The sequence below is a fragment of the Callorhinchus milii genome, unplaced genomic scaffold, assembly GCF_018977255.1.
Source record: "Callorhinchus milii isolate IMCB2004 unplaced genomic scaffold, IMCB_Cmil_1.0 Scaffold16, whole genome shotgun sequence".
Classification (NCBI taxonomy): domain Eukaryota; kingdom Metazoa; phylum Chordata; class Chondrichthyes; order Chimaeriformes; family Callorhinchidae; genus Callorhinchus; species Callorhinchus milii.
Window position 1 is genome coordinate 16,505,106 of NW_024704757.1, and position 18,897 is coordinate 16,524,002.

The following is an 18,897-nucleotide window of genomic DNA, read 5'->3' on the forward strand; positions in this document are numbered from 1 at the left end:
TGAGGACAAACCTGGTGTAGTTCCTCTATGGCTCGTTTTTCCTTTTGCAGCTTAGCGATCGCGTCGTCTCGTTGAGCAAGGTCCTGGGTCAGGGATCTCACTCTGATATCCAGAGCCTGGTGAAAGTCAACAGAACAGCAAGTTATCCACAGCCGCTTGTGGGGAGACTTGATTGTACACAGCTCAAGCTGACCGGCTTTTAACAAACTGATGGTAACAAGGGCTGTGAATGCAGCCTTCACAAGCTGGGAGTTCAGCAACACCGCGCAAAAAATATCCTGAAGTCTGTTTAGCTGGCATTTTGCTTATTATTCATTGCACATTATTCTGATTCTTAATTACAGCCTTAATTTTGAAGCCAGCTTCAAAGTAAGTTTCTTTCAAGAATTACGGAAATCCGGCTTCAGTGTCAAGCTTGAAATCAACAATTTGCCAAACTATGGACACCATGATTTGCTACACAAATACAGACAATCTAACCTCTGGTGAAAATTCTCCCTCCAGTATTGTTTAGACAAATGATTAACATGGCTTTAGCTATTTGTCTCTCCAAACTCCCATTGGCACCACAGTCAGTGACCAGAGGGCATCAATTTAAGATAATTAGCAAACAAGCAAATGGGGAGGTCAGGAGAAACTGTTCCACACACAGTGGTTAGGATATGTAACGCCCTGACAGGTGGGGTGGTTGAGGTAGAATCCATGTTAGCTTTCAAAAGAGAACTTTAAATTCCTGAAAAGCAGTAAATTACAGGGGAATCAGGGTGGGGCGGGAATTGGATTGAAGGTATTGGTTTTTAAAGAGCCAGCACAGACCCGATGGCCTGCTTCGCTGTTGTAAGTTTTTGGGCGATACCTGTTTCTCTTTCTCAGTTTTGACCAGGGTTGTCTCCAGACCCTCTAGATCCAGTTTTAAGTCAGTCATCTCGCTCTCCAGTTTCCTCTTGTGAGACACCAGAGAGCTGCAGGAGTTCTCCTCCTCTTCAAGCCGTTCCTTCATCTCTGAGATCTGGTTCTCATATTCCAACTTGGTCCTCATCAGCTGAGTGAGACGCTCATCCATGTCACCCAGGTTTTCTTGCTCCTGATCGGGTGGGAGAAAGTACAGATGTTTTTACTATGGTGAAGCCACGTGCAGCAAAGATTTCAGCACCAACATGATGAGTTATGAAGAACACACTCTTGCTCTTTCTCCCTTTCTTTCTCCCTTTCTTTCTCCCTTTCTTTCTCCCTTTCTTTCTTTCTCCCTTTCTTTCTTTCTTTCTTTCTTTCGCACTCTCTCTTTCACTCTCTCTCTTTCTTTCTTTCTCTTACAGCTTGGAGTTGGATTATAAGGTCATTCTTCTCCTGTGACAGAGTAGCAGTCTTCTCTTCGAGTTCCTTGATGCGGTTGAGTAGCTCGTTGGTCTTCTCCATCGCTGACCTCAGCTCCTCCTCTTTCTGCTTCATCTCATCCTCTTGACGGGCCACGTTGAGCAGAGGCTTGACCTAGAGGCACGGAGACAAATTAGATCGGTGCAGAGAACCACGTTCTGATAAAACCTCTCTTCTTTAGTGAGGAGTAGCTGTTTTTGACTTGAGTCAAAATAGCTGCTCCTGTCACAAACTCCCATTTGCCAAGGAAATGCACACAGACTTGTTTGACACAAAGATCTTGAAGACAGGGGGGAAGGGAGATTTTTCATGTATCCTACACAGGACCACAGGAAAACACTTTGTGATACTCACCTTGTTGTACAGCTTCCACCAGCCCCAGAAACGGAGTTGCAGGAATTTGCGTACATTACGTTGAATGACTATCAGTGCCAATCTGCAAATAGAAGAGCAGAAATGAAGAGTACCTTACAAATATCACAGAGTAAAGTTACTGGCAATAATGTCAAAGATAGTGCTGGAACCCTGTGAGTCTTGCTGCAGTCTGATCCTCTGAACAGTGAAGCACACAAGTGATGTATTTTCACACATGCCAAGGCAGCAGGGTAAGAGGGCAACAACAACAACAACAACAAGATTCCATTTATAGAGCGCCTTTCACGTCAGGAGGACGTCCCAAGGCGCTGCACAGTTGGGTCATGACCCGAGCAGGGGGAAATGGTCAGGGTGAGGGGAGGGAAGGGAGGGAGCGAGGAGGGGGGAAATGGTCAGGGTGAGGGAAGGGAGGGAGCAAGGAGGGGGAAATGGTCAGGGTGAGGGGAGGGAAGGGAGGGAGCGAGGAGGGGGAAGAGAGTCGAGAGGGGAGCTGAAGGCACGGTCAAAGAGAAAGGTTTTGAGACCGGCCTTGAAGGAGGAAAGGGAGGAAGCAAGGCGAAGGCACTGGGGGATGGAGTTCCAGAGCCTGGGGGCTGAGAGGCTGAAGGCCCGACCACCGATGGTAGGGCGGTTGGGGCGGGGGACGTGGAGCAGACCAGAGCCAGAGGAACGGAGGGTACGGGCAGGTAGGTAGGGGGATAGTAGGTTGGAGAGGTAGGAGGGAGCAAGGCCGTGAATGGCCTTGTAGGTGAGGATGAGGATCTTGAAATCAATTTCATGATAGGTACCAGGAAGTATTTTTTTAACCCAAAGGGTAATTAACTGGAACAGACAGCTAGGAAAGATGGTTAAGGCCAAGATACTGGACTCATTTAGGAAATAGCTTGAGAACAGTGGGTGCGTATTCTGGAATGAAAGAATGAGATCAAAAGAGCCGAAGGGACTTCTTCACCTGAACTTCTCTTTTTGATCTTTTATTTCGATTGACTAAAGAGAATCAGCTTATTATAAAGCATATTTCCATGCAACATTTTAATCATTTCACACAGGAGAAAGTATTCTCAATAATTAGCAGCAAAGATATGGAATGTTTTTTCTCCCAATTCTCTCTTTTCCTCTCCCAAAGGCAGTGATTTAACATCACCTAAAGGCCTCTGCAATAGGTGGTGGAACAAGGAACTGGAAGTACTAAAGGTTTCAAGCAGAAACTGGACATGTTCCTGCCATCTAAAAGGATTCTGGATTATTATATCTGAGAGACATATATAACACAGGAATCTTGTGTGAAATTGGATGAATAGGCTTGATGGACCAATGTACTGCAAAATGGTTGTATTCTATGATACACTTACCTCCTCTCCAGCAGCTTTTTAAACTCAATACGCATGAGATTCCCGCGGGAGCGAGCCTGAACCATTGTCATAATCTTTGCCAGTCGCTCATCGCGGAAGTCTTCCAGCTTAGCCAGGACGCCAGCTCGGAAGAACACCTTTGAAAACACATGGAATAATAAATACTAATAATCCTGGCATTTGACATCGTGCCCGTCATGTCGAGAGGATGTCTGAAAGCTCTTCATGGTTATAATGCAAAGTGTGCCAACTGTATACTTTGTGGGTAAACGCGGCAGCCAGTTTGCACACGAGAATGTCCCAAAAGCAATTATGAAGTGAATGGCTCATTTTTTATTTGAGAGACTGTTGGCCGGACATCGGGAGAAACTCCCTTCTCTTGGCAAAGTGTCATGGGATCTTTAACATCCACGTGAAGAGGCAAGATGGGAACTTGTTTTTTGCGCCTTAAGGGCCTTCCTGATCTGAACCTCTCATAATCTTGTGAGAAGCCTGTACCTTTGTGTGTCCAATCCTGTACTCGCTGCTGTCCAGATCAATTGAACCCAGGACCAGCTCCGAAGCTTTCTTGTTATCAACAAATCCCTTGGGGATGACATTGGGGTTCAGGATGTGATACCTGAACAGAACAAGAAATAAACACTTGGTCATAAGACCAATGTAACATATGCTGTTCAAAACAATTTATTATGTTCATCGCAAGTATTTTGTTTAGTTTGTTTAGTATTTTGGTATTAGATAGGATAAATTCCAGAAATAAACTTTGCGAATTCATATTGTGATCTTTCAGACAACAGCTGGAAAATGTCAAAATAGACCTGGATAATAGCAATGGCCAGTTAATACTAACAACCCTCTCATTCAATGCAATATTGAAAAATCTCAAACTGCTGGCGAAGTAACAACTATCAACTTCAGTGACTGAGTAATCTATGGGCAAACACAACAGCTAATTGTCCCACAAATAGCCACAAAGTGAACGGCCGATTTATCTGGGGGTATTATTGGTCAGGAAACTCGGTGAAACTCTCTTTTCTTTTCGAATTGCGCTATGGGGATCTTTAACATCCACCCAAGCAGATTCCAATGGGAGACTGGATGCCTGATCCAAAGCTATTGTATTACCTTGTGGTACCTGTGTTTAGTATCGCTCAGGCTACAAGGTGATGATGAGCCATGATTTAAACTTGCCTCTGTTTAAACTCAGGATACTGCAGTCTGTTGGGAAATCCTTTCCTGCAGATACGGATTCCCTCCAGCACACCATTACAGGCCAGCTGGTGGAGGATCAGCTTAGCGTCCACAGCACCTGGAAGAGAAATTGAACACAAGCGACATTAGGGTGAATGGCAGCCATTGCCGAGAGATATTGCCCAGCTAATGACATTCACAATATGATAAAAGAGGTTAGTTTCTTTTTAAAGAACCGTGGAAAACCGGCTTCCAGATGAAGGCTGAATTCAAGGATGTTCCGCAATGCTTCGCAATAATAATCCTTGCATTATCACCTCAACAACAACAAAATTACATTTATAGAGCGCCTTTCACGTCGGGAGGATGTCCCAAAGCGCAGTGACGTCCCATCTTGTTGAGATGTCTCAAAGCATTTCACAGGATATACTGTAAAGTGTATTTTGTGAACGAAACATGGCATCCAGTTTGCGCACAGCACTCTTGAAATTTTAAGACCCCCCAAAAAGCTGCTCTTCGAATTTCAGGACATCGGCTGAGACATCACAGATTGAGCTCTGCGCTCCCATGGCTCCTGACTCACCTGACTGCTTGAACTCGTTTGGTACAATGCAGCGGACAAAGTGGGGTGCGGTGCTGCGCAGGGTGGTCATCAGCTTGTTCAGCTGCTCCTGCGAGAGGGAGGGAGAGAGAGAGAGAGCTCAATCAAGAGAGCCATGAGCCTTGAAGTGAAACAAGGTGAGATGAGAGACTCCAGGCTGATTAGACGGCAGAGAATGCCACTAACAGCAAAGGTTATCATCCCTTTCATCTGATACCCGAACGAGAAAGGAAATGAAAACAAAGGTGGAAGCCACCAAGAGATAAACTGTGATCCAAACACAATGAGGGATTGAATCTTTAAGGAAAATGAAAGGTGGTGTTTGGGACAATGTAATAAGGAATTCTTACCCTGTAGAAAGCGGAGACAGTTTGGAAGGAAGCACCTTTCTTCGGCTTCCTACCACCGGCTGTAAGTGAAATTAGCACATTAATAGCATTAAAAAAACTGCCTGTGAGTTTATACACTGGAGGCCGGAAATTCCAAGCAGACATAGCTGGTGAGAATGTTTCTGTTTAAGATCCTGCAGAATTTTGTTGTAACATCCTTAAATTCAGTCTCAATTTGGAAACCGGTTTTCTGCAGTTCTTTAAAAAAATCGGCTTCCAAGATAAGACTATTTAAGAGTTGTCCACAATCCATTATATTATGGCAAAATAGTTATGTGGCTTAAGACCAGGTGGAATTTCAGGCCCTGGTACGGGCCTTGGTATCAGTAGGTTGTTCCTTACCCTGACACCTGAGGTGGTCACAGCATTTACCTGGAATTCAAATGGGCCATTTTCATCTCAGTCCTGGCTGCTTCATGTACATCTGAACTTCGCTACTGCCTCCTCATGTGTCAACTAGTTCCCTCTCCCATGAAGCGCATATTACAGTCACCCAAAGTTCCTGTGTAAAATAGTGCCCTACATTGCGGACCCAATGATGTGCATTGAATGGTGAATAGACTTGTCAGTTGACCTCAGTGGAGTCAATGCAACACTGCTGTTTGTATTGATCTCAGTTAGAGAAGGTTAATAATCTGTCGATAGAAATATTGTTGTCATAGTGACAACAGCAGCTGTAGTGAAAGAGCACGTAATTCCCAGATGTCTGTGATGGTGGCTGACTCAAATCCTAAAATTCATGAGGATATGGTTAGGATGTGGTGAAAGTCAGAGCCTTGAGACTGTGGGGATGAAGTGCGAGAAAGAGCAAGAGAAAGGGAGAGATAGCGAGACAAAGAGTCACAGAGAGAGAATCGGAGAAAAGAGAGAGAAATAGAGAGAGAAATGGAGGGAGAGAAAGAGAGAGACAAAGTGAGAGTATGAAAAGCAGAGAGGGAATCAAAGAAAGCGAGAGAAAGTGAGAGTAAAGTGACTATGATGGGTACTTGATCGCTTGATAATATTTCAATGTGCAGATGAGTTGGGAGATGTGAAGAGGTCAGTGCCTCTCATGAGCTGTATTATTCAGTGCTCACCACATGATGGCATTAGCCTACGCATTTGCCTGAACTCTGCATACATGTTGCCCTATAACTGCGCTCTCCAGAACTCACCTGGGGCTGCCTCTTCTTTGAAGATTAAGGCCAACAGAGCCAATGAAGATTTCTGGAAAAGGCCCGTAACAGTTTCGTTCAGGGGGTCTTTGTTCTTCTCCAGCCAGCCTTGGGTACTGTAGCCAACCTGAGGAACAGAAGAGAGAAAAACAAGGCAATTGGCTGGAGTCCTGCTCTGAATACACAGTAGAGCTCTTACATATCTGCATGACATTTAACCAATTAACTGCGTCCCACAAGTGAAACCGGGGAAATTTCAAGCAGAAGAGATACAGGGAAATGTCTTTTTACTGAATGAAGGGATACTCACTGTGCCCGCGTAGTGCACCAGCTCAAACGTGGCCTCTCCACCCTTGCCTTTGCCACCTTTTGGTTTTAGGAAGTTGTTGGACTTGCCCAGGTGATTGTCGTACAGAGCAGCCTTGAACGTGGCATCCGTGGCCTTCGGGAACACGCACTGCTCTTCCAGGATGGAGAAGATGCCCATGGGCTGCAAGCAAGCAAGAACCGTGATTGATACAAACCTTCCGATAGCAAGACATCGAACGACTAGTCAGTGATTGCATCAGGTCCGCATACTGTCCTCCTCATTTCAGCCAATCTGTGGCTCTACGCCTTTATCGTAACTAATGCAAAATAATAATAAATAATAATCCTTGCATTTGATATAATAATAATAATAATAATAATCCTTGCATTTGATATAGCGGTTTTCACGTCAGGAGGACGTCCCAAAGCGCTTCACAGAGTACACTGTAAAGTGAATTGACTGTATATTTGTGGGCGAACGCGGCAGCCAATTGCGCACAGCAATGTCCCACAAACAGTCGTAGATTGAAAATGACCAATTTATTATTGTTTTTGTTTTGGAGGGATTATTATTAGGCTCTGTGTGGAGTAAGGAAACTTGCCCAAGGTTTCGCCCTCTGCCTGGAATTGAACTCAGGTCTCTCACTTGCAAAGCGAGTGCTCTAACCACTGAGCTACAGGACTCCATATAGTGCCGTATCACGCCTTCGAGGGTCTCAAAGCGCTTCACAGAATATACTGTAAAGTGGATTAACTGTGTACTTTGTGGGCAAAATGCAGCACCCAATTGCACATAGAGGCGTCCCACAAACAGTTGTGGAATGAAGTGACCGATTTATAATTTACTTTTAAAGGAATTATTAGCCCCGGAAAAGCCATTCGTCAATCAACGGGGTTCCTACTTACTGGTAGGTAAACAAAGGCATGTAGAGTAAGGAAACTTGCCCAACATTTCGCTCTGCCTGGGAGTCAATACCCAAATCCCTTGTTTGTGAGGCGAGTGCTCTAACCACTGAACTACAGGACTCCATATTTCCACGAACAGCAATGAAGTAATGGACCAATTATATTTGGGGGATTGTTGGCCTCAACACTGGTTGAAAAACCATGCATGAAAGTCACCTCCACATTATATTTCCAGGGGGGGAGGGGGATGATCCATCTAGGGATTTCCTGAACGCCAAAGTCCATCAAGCAAAACCTCTAATATTACACTTCAATCCAGATTACTGCAACCTGGCTCCTCCCCTCCACAGACAACATCTTCCCTCTTCAGGATCTAGCAGCATTCAAATCATAATATCCTATCGAGAGTTCACTTGTCCCCTCTATACAGATACCGCTCTCAAAGGAGATGAAATACCTTCTCCAGAAGCTCAATGCAGGCCTGCAGGTCCATGCCAAAGTCAATGAACTCCCAATGGATTCCTTCCTTCTTGTACTCCTCCTGTTCCAGGACGAACATGTGGTGGTTGAAGAATTGCTGCAGCTTCTCGTTGGTGAAGTTGATGCAGAGCTGCTCAAAGCTGTTAGACTGTGGGACGGGTGAAAGACGTGACAGAGAATGAGGTTCCCTTTCTACTCAAACTATTGCTCCCGATTACTAACCTTTTACTTTTCTTTTTTACTGCACTTTGAGGTCAAAACCTGCTGCACTCAAAGTTTCTTACCTCAAAGATCTCAAAGCCAGCAATGTCCAGCACCCCTATAAAGTACTGTCGCTGTGCCTTGGTGTCCAGGGTCTTGTTAATTCTCACCACCATTTGCTTGAACATTTTGTCATAAACAGCTTTGGCAAGAGCCCCAATTGCATTTTGGCACTGAAAGAAATTAAGATCAAGGTCCACGTCATCACCAGATCACTAGCAGAGAGGAGATACACATTAAGAAACATCAGAGGCTCAAAATTTCACCTGGCTTAGTCTTAAGACCATTGTATTTTGAGACGTTCCTCCTGATGTGAAAGACACTATACAAATATAAATTGTAGTGTAATTTATTATCATTTAAGATCAATTAAGAATTTAGAAAATTTTTAAATGCAGGTTTTAATTTTGAAACAACAGTAGCGCCCCGTTATAAACTGCTACGTTATAACACTTGTTCATTTAGGGTTTGAGCTGCAAATATTTACTTACACCCAAAAATCCAAAATATCAAAAGAAATAAAATGATAATAATAATAAATAATAATAATCTTTACGTTCGATGCATCTCAAAATCATAGAATCATAGAATCATTGCTTCACAGGATATAGTGTAAAGTGTAGTGACTGTATGTTTTGTAGAAAATAATAAATATAAATGAAATAATAAATAATAAATATAAATCCAGTTACTTACTTGGTCCATGCTCTGGCTTTTCTGCACAAACTCATTGCCAACCTTGACCCTTGGCCTGGTGATGCCTTTCTGCAGTTCCCCTGAATTGAGTGCCATCAAGTGGGAGACTTTGTCGGCCACTGAAAGCAGCAGAGACAAGAGTGCGACACACTGAGACAGAAACCAATAGAAGCAAATAATATACATTGACTTTAAAGTGTTTTGGGCTAAAAATTCCCTTCCGAGCTACGCATATCACCCTTGAAACAGTGTCAGCCACTAACAGGAATCGTCAATTATAGTCACACATCCCCAAAGTCCACGAGAGTATCACTAAAGGGTAATTTTTATTCCATTCTAGAGCTGGAGCATGAACAACTGGTGAAACTGAGCCAAGAAACTCAAGGAGCATCTGCATTTTAAAAATGTCATTCAATTATTTGGGGAGGACACGTTTGCAGGGCAATGGGCAGAGAGCATGGAGCGGGATTGATTTGGATAGCTCTTTCAAAGATCCGGTACAGATACAATGGGACGAATGGCCTCCTTCTGTGCTGTATAATTCTATGATTCTATTTTTCGTGTGTTGACGAATAAAAGGAACTCCTTAGTCCTCACTCAGTTGTCTTTCCTGCAGTTGGGCTGTCGTTAAGAACTGAAGGATATATTTCAACAAACCTTGCTATCAGACCGGCACCATGAAATCAGACAAGATCTACCTTCAGGAGTATCGACCTCTGCCTGTTCCTCTCTTGGCTTCTGCTTGAACTTCATGTTACCAAAGTGCATGATGGCCCCAGTCAGTTTATAAATGCTTAGCTTTTCTTCTGCAGTGAAGCCCAGTACATCAAAGGCAATCTGGAGTAAGAGATATTCCCAGTAGTGTCATATCACTAGTCAATGCTTTGTTGCCATTCCTTAAGAAGTCAATGCTCTGCTACTAATTTAGTGAAACTAGGATAGCAATATATTACAACCTACATTATTCAAATCTAAGGAATTGCATTTCACAGATGACATTTCCATGTTCCCAGTTTCACAGGAACCTGCCTGCTCTATATATATCCTGTTCTTTTTTTAAGCATGTTAATTGACATATTAAGGGCCTTGCAGGAGATTCTATTCCACATACCTAATACTCTGTGGGGAAAAACGTCTTCCAACTGCTAGGCTTGCCTCAGGCTTGTTAATTTTATACCAACTTCCTTCAGTTCAGACAGCACTGCCTTAAGTTCGATACCCTGCTTAGGTTGACATTTATAATTCCATCTCAGTGTTTTAAAGACCTCGCTCATTGAAAAATGCTCTGTTGGTAAATCTCCCTTGATATCACGGGGAGCCTTGAATCCTCGAATCTGAACCCCTCCAGTCATCGATGTTCTTTTGACTAAAGCACATTTAAAGCATTACACAATATGTAACCGAGGTGTTTCAATCCACTCCAACTTTCACACTGAGGTACGTACATCAGTCAGTAATAACTCTTCACCATCATCCATGTTTTCCACTGTGGTGACTCCCTGGCATACCCAGAAGTAAAGTTTAGGGTCAGACACCAATAACAGCGAGTCTGATGGAATCAAAGCACATACAACAATTTTGTTACAAATACAGACACTGATTCGCTCCCTCTCCAACTTTTTTTTCCTTTAATTTTTTTCCTTTTCCTATCCAGACTTGGGGCTCACAACAACAGCTTGCATTTATATAGAACCCCTCACACAGGGCAGTATCCCAGAGCCCCTCACACAGGGCAGTGTCCCAAAGCCCCTCACACAGGGCAATATCCTAGAGCGCTTGACTACCACATAATCACTTTCAAAGGAGAATGTGCAGGTGACAGATCTGTCCCCGGTTGCAGTCAATCTGATCTCTTTTTTCAGAAACACAACATGCTTCAGTGTTTCTAGATTATATTTTCACCATGAACATTTCAGCAAAGGAGTAAATGTGTTATCAACCTACTTTGATTGCAATCTCAAGGTTGCCCTTACACCTGTCTGACTTCCTTTGCTGCTAGTTAAAATATACAGAATGAATGGTCTGTAGCAACGTTTAGTGTAGCTATCGCAGTAGTTTTGAGGGAAGTTTGCTGGTTTCCTATTCCTTCCTGAGAATGCTGACAGCTGTGTTCCTCAAATCCTCTCATTTGGAGGATTTTTGTTGGGAGAGGAAAAGAGTAAAAGTTTGGAAATGAGCTGCACGTGATGAACTGGTGCTGATCTTTAGTGAAGTTTAGTTTAGCACACTGCTTCTACTTGGCCGAGGTTGTTATACTTGCCCAGTAAATCGGCTTTCTTCCCTGAGAGAATCTGGTAGAAGATGTGATAGCCTCTCTCAGATAACTGCTGCGAGATTACCCGAGACTTTTCCAGCAAATCTGGACAAAGCATCAGTGAAAGACAAGGTTAAAACAGCTCAGGGCAGATAAAATCTTTATCCTGCCAGACAGCTACGTGATATATTTAAAAAATTAATAAACTGCACCATTCAATAAAAAAGAAGCAAGATCCACTTACAGCTTTCAATGTCAGCCCCAGCCAGCTTGCCGGATGGACCAAAGTGAATGCGGATGAATTTACCCTGATGGGAAGGGAGGATTGAAAACAATGAGTTTCACTGAATTTGCATCTTGCCTTCAGCAGAAAACCAAATCAGAAAGATGCGTGTGAAGATGCTAAAAGACAGTTGAGATCTAAAGTGAGGCCTTTCACTTGTGTTTCATTTTCTCCCACAGCCTCTTGCTCAGTCCAGAGCACTGGTAAAGCTGTCACTGTGTGAGCCACAGGGACATTTTAAACCATGAGGCGGATGAGGCATTTGTATGCCAGCTGTACAGGAACGCAGCAAGAACTTTGTTGTTTGGAAAGAACAAAGTGATTAAAACTGAAAATCACAGTGGATCAATGTTAGATGGTTTGTCAGCTACACTGTGTATTTTGTTAGATGGTTTGTCAGCTACACTGTGTATTTTGTGGGTGAAATACAGCAGCCAGTTGCGCACAGCAATGTTCCACAAACAGCCATTTTTGGTTGGCGAGGACACTGGGAGAAACTCCCTTCTCTTTTCAAATAGTGCCGGGGATCTTTAACATCCACCTAAATAGGCAGACGGGACCCCGGTTTAACGTCTAATCCAAAAGATGGCACCTCGGACAATGAAACACACCCCCAGCACTGCATTGGAGCTTCAGCTTAGACAACAACAACAATAACAACAAGATTACATTTGTATAGCGCCTTTACGTCGGGAGGATGTCCCCACATAGACTATGTGATTCAAAGTCCCAAGGTGGGGCTTGAACCCCTAACCTTCTGACTCAGAGACGAGAGGCACGCTGATACCTAATGAGAGACAAGAGAATAACTTACAAAACGTGAAGAGTTATTGTTTCTGGTGGTTTTAGCATTGCCAAAAGCTTCCAGCACAGGGTTAGCTTGGATGATTTGATCTTCCAAGGAGCCCTATAATGAAGGATCAAAAAACAAAAGCGTCGGATCATCACCCTTTTTTTGCATGAAGTATCCTCAACTAAACTTTTTTTTCTGGAGCAACATCACAGAGAATAACATATCAAATGCCAACTCAGTGCAGACAGCCTGTAACCCATGAATAATGTAGAATGACGTGGAATACCAAATAGGCCTCACAAATCTTTGGATCCAATATCTGTAAATAGCAAATATTACTTACATCCATTAAGTAATGTGCAAGTGAGGATGACTAATTGCCTCAGCCTCAACATTGAGTTCTAGATGATATGGCAGCCAGACTTTCAAGTCACTTACAGCAGATAGGGTGGCATGCCTCCGCTGTGCAATGCTACCTGTGCCCTGGGAAAAGGCTACGCTTTGGAACGTTTAAGAGGATCAAGGATGAATAGTGAAGCACATGTGTTCCAATTTACTCATTTCAGTGAAGGACAGAGATTCACTGGATAAAGCACAGATCTGTAAGTGAGAAAAATATCCTCCTACCCTCAGTGTCACCCAGTTTCATCATTACCTTTGGATCACCACCAGCTGGCTTCAAGCCACCCATATTGGCAAAGTACTGAATAACCTTCTTGGTGTTTTCTGTCTTCCCAGCACCAGATTCTCCGCTGTTCGTGGAAAACAGGAACAGGATTACATTTTGAGGGGAGAGGGGAAGAAATAGAGTAAGTAATATGTTCAAATTTAGCCAAAATATATTTTGCTTTGAATGTTTTGGCTTTGGACTTTGGGGCCAAAATTCCATCAGATCTTTGCCATTTTTTATTAAATGTTACATTTGCAAAAGAGTTGCAGAAATAATTGAAGTCTGGTGACTGCAACTGAAGAAACGAAAAAATGGGAAAACCCCAAACATTTGATCAATTAATATTTCTCTGAACAGTATTTAACATACTACTCAATAATTTACTGGAGAAAACGTAACACAAATGTTTTTTGTCAAATATCTAGGTAAATGCTAACTTCAGTGTTTATTTTTGTATCGTAACAAATCACACTCTATAAAAGTCAACGGTATTTATCAACTTATCAACTTGCATTTAACAAATGAAAACACAACTGCAAAGAGCTACTTACGTGATGAGCATAGACTGGTTTTCACGCTCTGCCAAAGGAAAAACATGAGTTTTAAAAGATGAGCTCAAAATACTTAAGATACCGCAAATTATTTTACAAGCGTCAAAGTCCCACAAGTGCTAAATTCACGAATGACCCGGGGTGTTCCCTTGCATGAATGAATGAAAGAACTTCCACAAATGTAGAAAATATAACCGTCTGAAGAGAATTGCAAAATGAATCATGGGCATTAAAATGTCTGCAAATAATTTGAGTTGATGCATCAAAAGGAAGAATAAAGGGTATTTAATATTTCTTTTGTAGTTTCATGTCTGTGTTTCTTATTGTGTCTCTGAGGTGGAAACTGGGTCAAGTGACCTCTTACTATTTCATGCATTTCTTGGGTTCTATGGTCATGACAGGACAATGTTGTGCCCAAACCTCTTACCCATCAGCATGTCGTGGTACGCGTTGTCAGAGATGGAGAAGAGATGAGGAGGCATCTCACTGCGTTTCTTGCCCTTGTACATTTGAGCAACTCTACCACCGTAGATGGGCAGCCACTTATAGGGGTTCACTGTCACACAGAACAACCCAGAGTAGGTCTACAAAAAGTCAAAAAGTACAATAAAAGGCTGGGAAACATGTGCAACTCTTTCCTCAGAGCAAACAGTTTTAACATCTTCCTACTGCGTTTATTAGACATTTTGAAGACTGTCAACTAAGGAAGCGTGACATGGATAGGAATGGATAACAGTCTTTTATCTCATATAACCCCTATAACTTTCCTAAAGTTTTGCCCCAGCCGGGAATTGAAACTGGTCCTCTCGTTTGCGAGGCGAGTGCTCTAACCAATATGCTACAGGTCTCCACAGGCAAACTTACATAGATTCTCATTTTGAAGTAACGCTGGCGGAGGTTGTCCAGGATGCTGGCCTCATTCAGGAAGGTCAGATTGGCCATGTCTGTGGCCTGGTAAAACTTAGGTGGATTCATTTGGTCAACTTCATCTTTCTTCAGGGTCAAAGTCTACAAGAAAGTAAAAAGCACACAAAAGAATATCTGGAGTTTATCAGTAACTTATTATATTGGCTTACAATAGAATAATGCATAAACCAATCAATGGACCAGCTAGATACATGTCAAGATCTGAAATTAGACCCAATCTTAGTCCATTTCATCTTAAAATGGTGCATAATTGTGGAAAATTCTACAATTCGGGCTTTATTTGGAAGCTAGTTTTCCTGCAGTTCTTAAAAATAAACTGGCTTTTAAACCAAGACTGAATTGAAGAATATTCCATAATTTGGGGTAATCTTAAATTTTAAGGCAACGTTATAGGTTAAGACTTTCAGGCTGGAATTCAGGCTTTGGAATTTCAGGCTGGTATTTAGCAAAATCCTTTTCTCTTCAAACAGGCTGCTTCATCACTATTAAAATAGAGGAGCTCTATTCTCTTTACACCAAGCTTTACATAAGGCAGAGGTACTGCAGTAACTAAACCCTATGTTTTCGGTTAAGGTGATGTCCCTACACTTTAATGTAACTAGAATCTTTAGATGCCATGAACATAAATAATAACAGCCCTCGCTTGCTCTGACCTTTGAATGCCGTATCATTTGCTGCAACTTATGTTAAGAGATGGATGAAACTACCAAGTATTGGTGAAAACACCACGCTACTGTTTCTTCAAAACCTTTAAGATCTTTTGACTTACGGTGTTCTTGACAGTCTTCACAGTGACTTGTTCACCTTTCTCAGACTGGATTTCACCTGCGATGAAGCCCTCCTTTTCATCCTTGACCCAGCAAGACTTCTTAATATCATAGGGTCGGTTGATAGCTTCCAGCTTCTCCTTGTCGGTAGGAGCCAGGAAAGGAATGGGATCAACATCATCTCCACATTCTCCTTTTGATGCCATTTTCAGTTGAATTGGCTTTAACAGCAAAGAAACCCAAAGAGAACTCGACACTCCCCTGAAGGTATAAAACAAAATAACAGTCTGGGAGAGGAAAATAGTTCAGAGAATCTTCATTGCTGCAAGATTCCCTTGGCACTGTGCATTTCTTCTGCACTAGGAGGGAGGAAAATGTCATTTTTTTTATCTGTACGAACGCTTCCACTTTGTGATGATAATAATAATAATAATATTCCTTGCATTTGGTATAACGCTTTTCACGCTTTCTCGACATCTCAAAGCGCTTCACAGAATAGACTGTAAAGTGAATTGACCGTATATTTGTGAGCGAAACATGGCAGCCAATTGCACACAGCACTGTCCCACACACAGTCGTGGATTGAAAATGACCAATTTATTATTGTTTTGTTTTGGAGGGATTATTATTAGGCGTGTGGAGTAAAGAAACTTGCCCAAGGTTTCACCCTGTCTGGAATTGAACGCAGGTGTCTCGCTTGCAAGGCGACTGCTCTAAGCACTAACCTACAGGACTCCTACAGGAAAACATAAATAAGATATGAAAAGTTGCAGTGATAATTTGAAAGTATACTTAAACTAAATATTTAAATTTAAGTATACTTAAATAAAATATTTGATGGCATGGAAATTACAAAAAAAACACTAATTTATTAATTATTTAATCTGCTGATGTTTGGGAATGTTTTACAATTCAGCAACGCATAGAAAAACAAGCCCCTAAAGGTTAGAAATTTCACCTGGGACTAGATATACTCTATTTTCTTTGTAGGGTATTTCAGACTGACCAGGACCTGGCATATTCTTAAATACAGCCTAAATGATGAAGATTCTTTTTCCATAAGATCCTTCAAAATCTCTGAAAAACTCTGAAATGCTAAGAAAATAGAATGATTATATATAATAATCCTTTCTTTTGATAGTAATAATAATAATCCTTGCATTTGATATAGCGCTTTTCACGTTTTCTAGACGTCCCAAAGCGCTTCACAGAATATACTGTAAAGTGAATTGACTACATTTGTGGGCGAACGCGGCAGCCAATTGTGCACAGCAGTGTCCCACGAATACTTAGGTGACTGATTGACTAACCAAAAAATGAAGCTGGACCCAGGTTGACATTCCTATCGATGTATAGTTAAAGATTTAAATAAATTTTTTTAGCCCAAAACTAAAAAATGAAATTTTCCTTCTTATATGCAAGCCGTCAACCATGCATCAAAGATCAGTGAAAGGCAGTGTAATTACTAACTTTGCTGTTAGATGTAAAGAGCATGTGAATAACTTAACACACTGACAACAAACATCACAGTACCTACCAGAGTGAGAGGCAGAGGTGCGATTGGGGTCTGACTGGATGATCCCTTTTATAATTCACATGATCTCCTGAGCCAGCAATAAGTGTCAAAAATGTTTACAGCAAAAAACTATTTGCCTATCCTTTAATTGGCCAGTCTCGATCCCCAGTGTATGGGTTAGTTAATAGCCTGTTTCTTGGGAATTCTGGAGTCGAGCTCAAGTCCATATAAGGGACAGAGAACAGGTGTTCTGTTATAGAGAGATAATGTTGCAATGGTGCGTATCTCAGTTACTCCAATTTAAAATATGACACTACTGTATTACTATAATTCCTAATTCACACATTGCAAAGGAGGAAAGTGCTTCCTATACCATTAGATTTTCTAACTGCTCAGTGAGAAGTTGCCATTACTTTGTCAAAAGTTTGTGCTTAATTAAACTAAACTTGGAGCTGAGTTGCGGATTTCGCTCCTTCTTAAGTCACAAAATGTAACAAGACAAAAAAAGAAAGGAAATCATAATGCAAACCACAGCCCTTGCTGGAAGAAAATCACCTGGGTCTAGGTTTACTCTAGGTTTACTGAAATCCTGCAGTGTATCGGTTGGAGCACTCGCCTTGCAAGCGAGAGGACCCGGGCAGGGAAAAACCTTAAGGCAAGTTTCCTTACTCTACACGTCTCTGTTTAGCTAGCAGTAAGTAGGAACCTGGTGGCCGGTGAACAGTGGTAATAATACCTTCAAAAAATCTAAAATAATAATTTGGTCAACTCAATCCACGACTGTCTGTTGGACACTGCTGTGCACAATTGGCTGCCATGGTTTGCCCACAAAATATGCAGTCAATTCACTTTACAGTATATTCTGTGAAGGGCTTTGAGACATCTCGAAGATATAAGGTGCTATATCAATCCAAGGATTGGAAAGTTGCAAAAAAATGGTCTCAAAATTAATTGAAGCATTTGCTAAATTCAGGATGCTCTGAAATTCCACATATATAGAATAAATATAGAGTCGGTTGGAATTTCCTGAGTCAGTGGGCAAGAAATCTACTCTTGTTCAGTGGCAATGCACTCATGGCAATTGGCAGGAAATGGCTCCATTTTCGGTTGGGAGCTCAGTGCCTATGGAGGATTTCGGGGGCAGAGACACCAGCTAACCAGCAGCATTGTGCTGCACACTTTGCCTGTAGTCTTTTCGGACTGAAGACTTTACTGTCAGTTCTGAATTAGATGGTGACATCCTCAAGCAGGACAGTGAAAGGCTGGCTAGTCAGTTTTGTATCAAGAACACAGACTTGTTTAACTTTGTTTGATATCAGTAATACAGGCTTGCAAAATGAAGAGCCTGGTAAAATTGAGGTAGATCTGTCTTGGAAGAGCCCTTTGCAATAATAGTCCATTAGAATAGAGGATCTCAAACTGCATTAAAAGCTGGCCCTGTCACTGATGAGCTCAATATGGCACCCGGTAGATTTGAAGCTCAGTAACAAGTGGAAAAGTCCACCATCATCTCATCCTTTCTGTGCAAGTTGGGAATCTTGGACTGTAAGATGAAGACACATCAGGGAGTTGGAGATATTTTATATGTGCAGTTTATGTGCATTGATGTGTATCAAATGGCAAGGTTAAAAAAAAACATTGAAATCGTACCCCAAGCAGCAAATTTCAGTTACATGCCATGCTGCTAAAAGCTCAACTGGGATGGATTACTCTTGTTGTCAGAATCTTGGATAATGGCTGAAAATTGGCCAGAAAATTAGTGCTGCAGTGCCAACAAATTTGTACATCTTTCTCAGGACTTTTGGATATGTAGACTGGACTTGCACATTCTCAAAGTGCTGGGTCCCTCTAACTCCCAACAGAGAGATGCAAAATACTCCCAAGATGGATAAATCACACGGCACTATTCAAAAAGAGAATTGAGTTTCTCCTGGTGTCACGCCCAATAATCTCCCCGGATAAAATTCAACTCACTTCATGGAAGTTTGTGGGTATTGCCGTGTACAAATTGGCTGCTGCGTTCGCCTACAAATACACGGTCACTACAC

At 42.0% G+C, this 18,897-nt stretch overlaps 1 protein-coding gene across 1 annotated transcript in view; it reads right to left on the minus strand.

Moving 5' to 3' along the window:
• Positions 1-15,620, minus strand: part of LOC103186870 (myosin-16) — a 28,200-nt gene extending 12,580 nt beyond the window's left edge. Inside the window, exons 1-24 of the mRNA XM_007906125.2 lie at positions 15,336-15,620; positions 14,504-14,647; positions 14,067-14,223; positions 13,640-13,667; positions 13,074-13,170; positions 12,440-12,532; positions 11,587-11,650; positions 11,349-11,447; positions 10,534-10,637; positions 9,787-9,925; positions 9,089-9,207; positions 8,416-8,565; positions 8,109-8,279; positions 6,747-6,926; positions 6,437-6,563; positions 5,244-5,302; positions 4,876-4,963; positions 4,293-4,410; positions 3,600-3,720; positions 3,102-3,238; positions 1,729-1,810; positions 1,315-1,488; positions 857-1,084; positions 12-116 (exon numbers count right to left, since the gene is read on the minus strand). Of these exons, the coding sequence (XP_007904316.1) occupies positions 12-116; positions 857-1,084; positions 1,315-1,488; positions 1,729-1,810; positions 3,102-3,238; positions 3,600-3,720; positions 4,293-4,410; positions 4,876-4,963; positions 5,244-5,302; positions 6,437-6,563; positions 6,747-6,926; positions 8,109-8,279; positions 8,416-8,565; positions 9,089-9,207; positions 9,787-9,925; positions 10,534-10,637; positions 11,349-11,447; positions 11,587-11,650; positions 12,440-12,532; positions 13,074-13,170; positions 13,640-13,667; positions 14,067-14,223; positions 14,504-14,647; positions 15,336-15,539 (2,988 nt within the window). The 5' untranslated portion in view covers positions 15,540-15,620. The remainder of the gene's footprint in view (positions 1-11; positions 117-856; positions 1,085-1,314; positions 1,489-1,728; positions 1,811-3,101; positions 3,239-3,599; positions 3,721-4,292; positions 4,411-4,875; positions 4,964-5,243; positions 5,303-6,436; positions 6,564-6,746; positions 6,927-8,108; positions 8,280-8,415; positions 8,566-9,088; positions 9,208-9,786; positions 9,926-10,533; positions 10,638-11,348; positions 11,448-11,586; positions 11,651-12,439; positions 12,533-13,073; positions 13,171-13,639; positions 13,668-14,066; positions 14,224-14,503; positions 14,648-15,335) is intronic.
• Positions 15,621-18,897: the final 3,277 nt, after the last annotated feature.